Source organism: Centroberyx gerrardi, chromosome 2 (assembly GCF_048128805.1).
Source record: "Centroberyx gerrardi isolate f3 chromosome 2, fCenGer3.hap1.cur.20231027, whole genome shotgun sequence".
NCBI lineage: Eukaryota > Metazoa > Chordata > Actinopteri > Beryciformes > Berycidae > Centroberyx > Centroberyx gerrardi.
Genome location: NC_135998.1, coordinates 20,438,563 through 20,449,432, shown reverse-complemented (window position 1 = coordinate 20,449,432; position 10,870 = coordinate 20,438,563). Strand labels below are relative to the sequence as shown.

At 48.4% G+C, this 10,870-nt stretch overlaps 1 protein-coding gene across 1 annotated transcript in view; it reads left to right on the top strand.

Annotated features, from left to right (window-relative positions):
• The first annotated feature begins 1,213 nt into the window (after nucleotides 1-1,213).
• smad7 (SMAD family member 7) overlaps nucleotides 1,214-10,870 on the top strand; it is a 15,702-nt gene continuing 6,045 nt past the window's right edge. Inside the window, exons 1-3 of the mRNA XM_071896768.2 lie at nucleotides 1,214-2,715; nucleotides 3,677-3,730; nucleotides 8,052-8,123. Coding sequence (XP_071752869.1) covers nucleotides 2,250-2,715; nucleotides 3,677-3,730; nucleotides 8,052-8,123 — 592 coding nt within the window. The 5' untranslated portion in view covers nucleotides 1,214-2,249. The remainder of the gene's footprint in view (nucleotides 2,716-3,676; nucleotides 3,731-8,051; nucleotides 8,124-10,870) is intronic.

Sequence of the window (10,870 nt, the reverse complement as noted above, 5' to 3'; positions counted from 1 at the left end):
GCGCGTGATTATTCTTTCAATTCAATATGCTTTATTGCTAAAGCTGTTAGATGTGAGAACAGTAGCCTATTGGAAATAAAGAATGAATTAAACGGTTCCACTTGTGTGACTGTGCGCGTGTGTGTCTCTCTCTCTCTCTCTCAAACTTTAAATGGTCGCGTAAATTGATCAAATCAAGCCATTGTGCCTTATAATAAAGATGGATTTATTTTATTAAGAAAGTAAATATAGGTCTAGTGGGCAAATTATATTTCGGATGTATTGTCAGGCACAAAAGGAAACTGATCCTCAATTGATGCACCATTCCACTGGATATGTAAAGTGTGGAAACTTTACGTAGCCTTCAAACTGATAATTCAAACACAGACTAGTAGTAGGAAATAGTTGTGTAATGTGCAATCTGAAAGCTACATGTCCAGAGGGCGGCAGCAGTGCGCTCCCAGCTTTAATGGCTCAGCCTGTCAGATATGCAATGCAACCAGACAAAATAGACAGGTTGATCAATAAAACAATGACAGAAATGTTTTTGTTTTGAAGTGGAAAAGGAAAAAGAAGCCTGGGTTGTCTGTCCACGGACTGCTGATTTCCACACCCAGTGCATCTAGCAGGAGTTCACTGGATGTCCAGCATCATAATAACAGACTATCAGCATATAGGCCTCGGTTAATATGAATAGAAAAACATATTGGTCAAACATCAGTCTCAGGCGACAGATATAGAGAGACTGAGGAGAAAGGGATTTCAAGTAAAAATACTGATCTTTTATCTTGAGGCTTTGGCAGTATTTTTCTTTAGCTACTTTAATGCGAATAAAGCGAGAAGGAAAGAGAGACGCTTAATAAGGTGCTTATTATTATTTATATTATTTAGTTTTACCATTCTTAAAGCATATTTAATTAAACTAAACTGAAATGAATTGAGAGAGTTTGTATCTCTCTGTGTGTAACTGCTAGTTTCCCAACCGCGTCGTCCTGTCCTCAACTTTAAACTCTGTCAACTTTTTTTTTTTCTGGAAAATGTTAACTTTCCTGCCCCTCAAACGTTTTTCTCGTCTGTGTGTGTGTGTGTGTGTGTGTGTGTGTGTGTGTGTGTGTGTGTGTGTGTGCTGTGGGCTCTACTTGATCTGTTGTTTGCGCAACACAATCACATTTCTTTTAAGCGACAGGGTGTCTAGACACACACGTGACCGGGCGCGTCAATGCGCACTGGAGACTGGAGACGGAGCAAGGGCACCCAAACCATCCGCCTCATTTACAGAGCCGTCTACCCCTCCAGATCACTCCTCGGCTCGCTTTCTTCCCCACTCAGAGCCGGAAACTTCGTGTGAGATACGAGGTTGGATTATTTTATCCGAGGGATTGGCTACTAATATAGGTTACAAGGCTCGTCGCGCGGACGTAACCCGAGGGTCTCTCTCTCTGCGCTTTCAAACGCAACTCAACTCGGGGGTATATTCAGTCTGGATCAGTCCTGGATTTGCTCCCTGGCTTTTTGGACGAGGCTCATTCCTTCCAACATTTCCCCGAAGACCACATCCTCTGCAGACGAGTGTCATATTTAGATGATAAGGGATAAAAAAAAAAAAAACTAAAAAAAAAACCCCGCAAGCCTTGTTAGAGCCTTACTCTGTGCAGTCGGATCAAGGATTTTTGTGGATTAATGCTCTTGAAGACACGGGGCGAGCTTCGGTTTTCACGGAATAATTGTGACAGCGTTTAGGCTTAATTGGGCCCTTGTTATCTAATTTCCACGATAGCAGACAAATGTGTGGATACATAGACAATTCGACAATGTTTATTTTCTGAAAATCGGCACGGAGTGTGTTTTCTAGGGGCTAGTTGAGAGCAAGCCCGGCACTAGCCTGCACATCACCAAGTGAATAATTGTAACATTTACATGCTGCCGTGTTGTAGCGATTTTCAAGCGTTCAGTGTTTCCCTGCCTTTCTAGATGTTTATAAGCTGCTAGGTTGATTGCTCTAGTCTTAAATACCTTAAGGTGATGGTTGTTCATCCCCTAAGGAAAGGTGACAGTCATATGAACCTTGACTGCTTTTCTGATATCTAGTTTATAGGGGTAGGCAATAGAGACTGGCGTATGCTACAGATTGCCTCTGTTTCTCCGGCTCCCAGTTTTTCCACCGTATTATCTCAGGCTGCTTGTCATTGCCTGGACTCGGATCCCGGAATCTTCATGATTTGCGGACACCATGCTCGTTTTTTAGCCGGGGAACCCTCTTTTCGTCCCGCATGTTTAGGACCAAACGATCGGGGCTCGTCCGGCGACTCTGGAGGAGCCGTGCGCCCGCCGAGGGCGACGGGGAGGCGGACAGAGGGACGCATGGCTCCGGGGGCTGCTGCATGGGCAAAACGACAAAGGTCGCCAAGTCCAACGCCGGGTCGGAGGCTGAATTGAAGGCGTTGACCCACTCGATACTGAAAAAGATCAAAGAGAAACAATTAGAGGTGCTTTTGCAGGCGGTGGAGTCCAAGGGGGGTGCCCGAAGCCCCTGCTTGCTCCTACCCGGCAAAGTGGACGCCAAAGTGGGTCAACAGTCTTACTCCCTCCCCTTGCTGCTCTACAAAGTGTTCAGGTGGCCGGACCTCAGGCATTCCTCGGAGCTGAAGAGGCTGTCTTGCTGTGAATCCTATGGGAAAATCAACCCAGAGCTCGTTTGCTGCAATCCGCACCACATGAGCAGGCTTTGTGAACTCGGTGAGCTGGGAATAATGACATCTAAAACACACACAAAAAAAATCACAGTTCTGAAATCGTAATGGAACATTTTCTAGCATAATAAGTAATAAGTTAAATCAAGCCACACAGTCAAACCATGTGCCATTATATCAAATAATTACCAGAGCCTTATAGGCCTAATTAGCCTAATTGAAATGACATCACCTCTCTTGGCACACTTGTCTTGAGTTTCCATAAGGTCAAACTTGGCCGATGTGGCAAAGTGTGTCAAGTAGCAATCTTCATCTTTTGGCAGCGGGATAATGTTGTCAAGTAGGGTTTCGCCTATTACATTGGGACAGTGACAACACAGCCGTTTCTAGTGATAATGATGAAAATGATAATTTACCTCTGCCTGCATATGATTTTTTTCAGCGATTGTTGGTTTTAGATGTTCATAACAATGTTGATTAGGCTATTTATGTTTGATCCCTATCAATAGGCTGTTTGTTGTGGTAATTAAATCCCAACTTCGCCGGCATGTTTTTATCTTGGGGATCTACTTGTTCATCTAAATATAGGCCCAGGATGTTTTAAACTTCATTAGCCATATAGTCCCACTTTTCAAACGAGTGGCTTGTATTTTATCTTTTCACAACTAATTTCCAAAAGTTCAGCGACTCAGACAGGCTTTTGCAGTCTTTCCACGGCGAAGTTTCCAGGCTGTGTGTGCGTGGTGTCCCGGGCCAAAAGAGGCCCGTATCTCAGTTTGTCCTAGACGCTGATAGTGGCCCTCCTGGCGCCAGGCGGCCCCCTGTTTATCTGCCTGCCAAATGAAAGGCAATAGCCGCCCGGCCGCACTGCCTCTCCAGCCTGAGCTGACAGAAACCCTCTCCCTAAAGAATGACAACTCTTATCATAAAGTTCAGATCTTTCCCGTTTATTTTCTCATGCTCTGCCTTTCCTCTGCCCCTTTCTTTTCTGTTTCTTCTCCACGCAGAGTCTCCTCCTCCTCCATATTCGCGTTATCCCATGGACTTTCTTAAACCACCAGGTGAGTTGGATGTTTTTATTCACCCCGGGAAGTCTGTGCGTTACAAATTGTTGAAGTGTCTCTTTGCAAAGTTATTTGTCAAAGCTGTCATGCACAGCGCTTATATTTAAATTAGCCCGAGCCGCGCCGGTAGGCTGCGAAACCACATCTCTTGCAAAAGCACTCATGCAAATGTGAAGAGAAATTTGTATTCAGGAATTTTTATCTGCAGTCTTGTGTTGTCTAGTCTCACACATGACATTACATATACAAATAGACTTACCCATATGACACTTGCTCTATTACGCATTTGTGTGTGTGTGTGTGTGTGTGTGTGTGTGTGTGTGTTTGTGTGTGGAGGAAACGGCTCCATGTTGTGATTTATGATAGCAGTGGAGTGGCACGCCTGGCTGGCTGGGCAGTTATAGCATGGCTGGCAGCCAGGGCAAAGTTGAGATACCAGCTAGCTATAGACTGACTGGCACTCACCATGGGCATAGTGTGTGTGTGTGTGTGTGTGTGTGTGTGTGTGTGTGTGTGCCTGCTTGTTTGTGTGCAAGTCTGTTCATCTATCTATTGTGAATCGCACAACAGAGCGAACAGACAGACAGCGGCGTCTCTGGAGCCAGCGAGCTTTTATCAACTGAATGAATCAACAGATTAAGGCTGAGGGCTTGGGGAGTGTCACCATCCACGTCTCTGTTTGTGTCTGTGTGTGTGTGTGTGTGTGTGTGTGATAGAGAGAGCGAGAGAGAGCATAATACACAATTTAGCTTCCTCCAATGATCTTTCAGCCAATTATCCCAGTGTGAGGTAATCATGATGGCAAACGATTTCCTTAACTAGCTTCAGTGATGCCTAATTGTTTTCTCCCTCCACCTGTGCCATCCTCTTCATGTTGTTTTGACTGTCCTCTTCCCCAGTGCCGTAAAGTGGCACCACACGTTATGTCATCGCCTAAGTCGGTTTTGAAGTGTGTTAGATTTCGAGCCAAGCAGGATATAGAGTGAGGGGAATTGCAGAGGCCGGGGAAGAAGAGGATGAGGAGGAGGGGGAGGAAGATCTTGTTGGGGAAAGGCAGCTTCCTGCAGGGCTTAGAGCAAGGACTCCATTGACTGTTTACTAGAGTTTCTCTCGCCACATAGAGAGCCGCCGCCGCCGAGTGACAAAGATATGAGTGGATAGACCGAGTCCGTGCCTATTTTAGTCTCTCTCACTTTCTTATTTTCTCTTTGTCGCCCTTGTTCCCTCTCTTATTTACCCATCTCTCGCAGTCAGTGCAGGAAAAGCTCAGAGTGAAACAATGACCGGTCCGCCGGTCAGCCAGCCAAACAGTCAGTCAGAAGGAGAAAGTGGCTTTCAGTGAGTGGAAACAATAGGAAGTCATTGCAGCTGCAGCTGTGGTTCTACGAAGGACTCTGTCTCTCTCTCTCTCTCTCTCTCTCTCTCTCTCTCTCTCTCTCTCTCTCTCTCTCTCTCTCTCTCAGTGTGTTATAGGCATTATTGTCACCTACAGCTCCCATACTCTTCAACTCATATTCTCTGATAATATATTTTTCAGTTTCTAAGAGAAAATGCACATCCGTCTCTACCTCACCTGTCATGCAGTGACCACATATTCTTTCCTCTTTTGGTTGCATTCAGTCAGTGCAGCTGCAGCTGAGGCTCTTCAAAGGGGACTCTCTCTCTCTCTCTCTCTCTCTCTCTCTCTGTCTCTCTCTCTCTCTCTCTCTCTCTGTGTCTCTCTCTCTCTGTCTCTATCTCTCTTTCTCTATTGGGGAAAGAGAGTGAAAGAGGACATATATTAATAGGACAATGGAGCAGGCTGGATGGGGGCAATGACACGCGCACACACACACACACACACACACACACACACGATGAGCTTATCGTGCGGACAGACAGGGGTCTTTCCCAGGTGCCTGGGGGAGCTGTCAATCACAGACTCCTTCCCATTACTGGAGGCCATTATAATTTTCTGTAATATTCTCATTATATTTTATTTACCGCATTAAATCTAATGTTAGTTTCCACTCACAATCACTTTAGTAAAATCTGCATGGTTAACCTTTAAAAGGCAATCAAATGTTGTAAAGCATCGGAGAAAAATTGTGCTTGAGATAGAGGAAGGGAGCGAGAGCGAGCGAGAGGTTTTATGATGATGGTTTTATGATTTCAGTGAGCAGGAAGCAGGCAGGTTATATGTGTCAGGCGGCCCGTCCGCTCCAGCAGCAGTGGTCAATATGAAAGAGTCCCAGACGTAAAACGCTACCTTGTTTCAGCTCTGGGGAATGTGAATCACACACTGTTTGGCTCTCTCTCTCTCTCCCCCTCTCTCTCTCTCTCTCTCCCCCCGTCTCTCTGATGCCCCCTCGGCCCTGTGGTCAGCTGTGAACTGTTGCCCCGGGAGACCAGGCCCGGCCGCTGGCAGCCAATGAAAGCGAGGCAGGCCGGGGCCGTGGCCGTGCATCTCGTTACCGCGACCACAGCAGCACGGGCCGTGTCCGGACGGGGCAGGGTGTAGGGCGAGCAGCGAAACCACACCGGCTGCTGTTTCTTTATTACTTTCTGACTACCGCAGCTTAGCTCGGGGTAAATAGGACGCCAGTGAGAAGTTCTGTTAGCTTCAGTGTGGAAGTTTTCTCCGACAGAAACTTCATGTTCCCTAAACCCTAGCCATACGGTGGGTTAAGTGCAAAACTGAACACCCAGTCACTCTGTGTGGACAGCTTCACCTTACTCATCAAGTTGCACCCTGATCCATACCACACGGGTGTCATTAATACTAATAAGACAGAGGACTATATGGACTGACTTGAGTCCTACGTCCACTATAGTTTTTACAGTAAAGCTCCAATTAAAATTGCATCAGAACCAGGTCATTTTGTTAAAGGGACATTTTCATTTTTGTCTGTAGAATTCTGATCTCATGTGCAGTAAAGTTGAACGCCACAGCCATGTGTGTGTGTGTGTGTGTGTGTGTGTGTGTGTGTGTGTGCCATTCTAAGGAAACTGCAGCAGCGCAAAGAGTTTAGAGAGAGAGTGAAGGTGACCAGCAGCAGCAGCACAGACTGCAGTTCGCTGGATGGTAGGTGCAGCGCAGCGTTGACGTGCCGTGAATGGAATGTATCATTAGTGAATACCAAGCTACCAGCAGCACTGCAACTCAGCCAGCCTGCTCCCAATTGTGCGCCGCTCTGTTCAGCGCTCGGTGGTTTTGTTAAAGCTTCATTCAGGCGTCATGTTGAAACTAGTCTAGATTACAAGTCTTGGTGGGAGTTTATTATTCAAACACAGAAAAGAGAGAGAGAGAAAGGGACTCGTTTTTTTTTTTTTTTTTCTCCCTTGTCTGCCTGCTAGTATGCCATTAAGAAAATTTACAGTACACAGCTTTCAAGGCTGCCTCTCTAAGTCCTGCCTGCCTCATTGTTTTTGCTATGATGGAGTGTATCCTGCTCAACTGCAGATTCCTATTAGTGACCTAGGCAGCCTCACACACACACACACGCACAAACACACACGCATACACACACACACACACACACAAACATTCATACAAACACAGATGTGGGCGGTGATGCTCCCCAAGCCCTCAGCACACATGCATCCACACACAATGTTGGCTGACTGTTTTTTAGGGCAGGAAAATCTTCTTTCTTCTGGGAGCAGTTTGTGGATTTCGTGCTGGCCTCTGAGGAACGGAGGAATGGGGAACGTATGTTTGGGTGTGCAGCAGTGGGTGAGGGAGTTGTGGATCTTGGCCCAGGTCTGGATCTAGTCTCCTGTTAGCACATCTTTAAATCACGTGAGATGAGGAGAGAGGGTCAGACCTAGGCCTCCTTATCTCAGGGAGGGTAAAGAAAAATTCTACTTCTACCAATATTTCTTCTTTTCTTCTGTGTCTTTAGAGAGAGAGACAGTTATCAGGCCAAATGAAAAGAAGGCTATAATAAAGGGAGACTCAGAGACACAAAATGTTGGGTGGTCCGCATTTGAATTCTCAGTAGGAAGCAGTCATTAGCTGAAAGAATACCACTGTTTCCAGATCAGCAGCTAGCCTGTGAGGAGACGTATGGGGCTAACATCCCTCCTGGAGCAGTGGATTATGGGGGATTATCTCCGGCCTGTGTCAAGGGTGTAAGAAACTCTTCCCTGCGAGTCTTCTTCTCTCCATGTGTACGTGTGTGCGCTTGGTCGTCAGCGTCTTCATTAGGCATTGATTTCACTGGAGTGATTGACGGCCTCACAGCTGCTGCTCTGCCGTCTCCCTCACACACACACACACACACACACACACACACACATACAGTACTAATACATAGTCTCTCTCTCTCTCTCTTAGATTCTCCAGACTCTGGACCTTCATCCAGTGATACTGGGGGAACGACCTACTCAGCCCCTGTGGGGCTTTCAGGTAAATATATACAGTCTGTTTGTCTCTCCCTCTTCCCCATCTCTCCTTCATTTGGTCACCTATTCTTTTTTTGACTCTTTCTACTCAACTCTTTCCCCCTGTCGTCAATCTCGTTATTTTCCATCTTCTGTTCTCCTTTTCACTCATTCTTTCTCTGTGCCCCCTCCCTCACCCAACACACACACAGACACACACACACACACACACACACACACACACACACACATACACTCAACTCCCCCCCTACTTGTGATGATGAGGCAGTGATTGTGGGGGCCCCTGCTTCCCCTCTGTAATAAAAAAGGGAGTGAAGGAGGGAGGTGTGTTTCTCCCACATCCACATAAATTCCTCCCTCCTGGCTCTTTGAACAACGCTCCTCTCTTCTCCTCTTCCTCCTTTCCTCTCTCGTTCTGTCTCCCGTGCGGTGTTATGTTGTAATGGAAGACAAACACGCTGAATTGTTGTGTGGAGAAGAATACGTTCTGTGTGTGTGTGTGTCTCGTTCGGTATTGTGAGGAGAAGCGGTGATGTGGGAAGAGCAGGAAAGGCTTCAGTTGATGTGTGAGTGTTTGTTTGGGTGTGTTTGTGCGTACGGGGGGCGTCTTTGTAGGCGGCTAACTTTCCTCTGCGCCCGCCGGACAAGGGCAAGACACAGGTTTCTTTCTTTCTTTCTTTCTCCCTCTCTCTCCTCTCCCCGTCTCTCGTGCAGGAGGTGTTCCTGGCTTCCACAATTCTCTCCCATAATCCCCTCTGGCAGCACTGCCTTCCTTACCCAGCGCCCTGTCCGCAGGCTACAGAATGAGATGGTGTTTACGAGAGAGAGAGAAGGAGAGAGCGAGAGGGAGAGAGAGAGAGAGAGAGAGAGAGAGTTTGCTCTCCTCTGCCTGAGGTTGCTCTGTGCTGTTCTCTGCTTTCCTTCGCCTCAGATGGTTCTCATTACTGGCCTTTAAAGCCTGTTTTATGTCAGTTGGTGTTCGCTGCCCATTCCCCCCCCCCTCCTTTGTTTGGTGGTGGGGGGTGGGGGGGTCAGCCTGCCTGCCTGCCTGTCTGCCTGCCTGTGTGTGTGTGTGTGTGTGTGTGTGTGTGTGTGTGTGTGTGTGTGTGTGTGTCCTTAGATGGGGGAAGAGATTGGAGCAGTGCTTGCAGGAACAGAGGGACCGAGTCACATTCTCCTCTCCTCTCCTCTCCTCCTCTCCCCTCTCCTCTCTCCTCTCCTCTCCTCTCCCCTCCTCTCCTCTCCTCTCCTCTCCTCTCCTCTCCTCTCCTCTCCTCTCCTCTCCTCCTCTCCTCTCCCCTCCCCTCCTCTCCTCTCCTCTCCTCTCCTCCCTCCTCTCCTCTCCTCTCCCTCCTCTCCTCTCTCTCCTCTCTCTGTGTGGGGGAGGAGATGAAAAGCTAGCCTCTGAGGAGCCAGCCTCAGCGCCACATGAATTAAACTGGCTGGCGGTCCGGCCCTCATTCAGAAAGACGCTCAGTTCCTGCTCCCTCTCCTCAATCTCTCTCCTATTCTCTCTCTCTTTTCAACTGCTCGCCCTCCCCTCCGACTCACTCCATCCCTCCCTTTTAACCCCCCGCCCTTCTACCCCCCCTCCTCCAACCCTCTAGATGGACACTGAAGTCCGCCCTGGATGCATTAACTAAAGACACATTTTAGACCCAGTGCAAACTGTGAAACCCAAGAACCAGAGTCTTAACAGGAGCCCCCTCCCTCCCTCCCTCCCTCTCTCCCTTCCTCTCTCCTTCCTCCCTCCCTCCCTCACTCCTTCCCTCCCTCTCTAAGGCATACACGCCACCCTTCCTCCTCCCCTGTTTTCCTTCCTGGCGAGGATGACAGGGCAGCGGTGGCCAGCCCTCAGTGAATGGGCCTCCTCAGTGTGAGCGAGGTAGAAAAGGCCGGGCAGGATGGCCCAAGCGCTCTACCCCTGGAGCCAGGGCCGTGATTTCACTGGCGGGGGCAAGAAGAAAGGTTGCTCCATCCCTCCCTTTCCTCTCTCACTCCCTCTCTCCTTTCTCCCCTCCTGCCTCGCTCCCTCCTCTAGGGCCCTGACAAAAGAAACATGGCTCTCCCAGAGGCCCGCTGCTGACCTTCTAATTCACTCGCTCTGCGAGGAAGGAGGAAGAGAGAGGAGGGAGGTTGGGATGGGTTGTCTTGTTGTAGAATAATTCAGTGCTTGTCTTCTTTCATACGATGCATTTCTTCTGTATGGATTTGACGCCTTTGTTAACATAAATGCTAGAGCTAAAGAAGTGGATTGGTAAACTATGGAGTTGTAGCTTGGTGGCAGAACTGTACATTACCCAAACAAGCAACAGACACGGAGAAGGCCTCCAACAGCTCAGACAGAGCAGACGAGATGAGGTGAGGGATTACATCCTCCTCTCCCATCCCCTCTCGCTTTTTTCTCTCTCTTGGAAAGCCAGGCTATCCAGGCCAGTAGGAGTTAAGTGCGCTGCGACAGCGACAAGCGCAAATGCAAACTAGGCTGCCTGCCAGGCTACCAGCTCCAAAGCTCCTCTCGCTGGCTCACGTCATCGGCTTGGAACAGAGCAGAGCAGGGGAGAGCAGGAAAGAGGAGAGGGGGGGTCGATGGCTGGAGGCAGGAGCCGGGTGCTGGGGTGCTGGTCTTGGCTTGAGCCGGGGCCAGGGCTTAGCTCAGGGGTGGGGGTTCACCCAGGAACAGATATCTAGGGGTGCATCTGGGAGTGGAGAGGAGGATCGAGGAGGAGCTGAGTTACTGTTAGTTTTGAG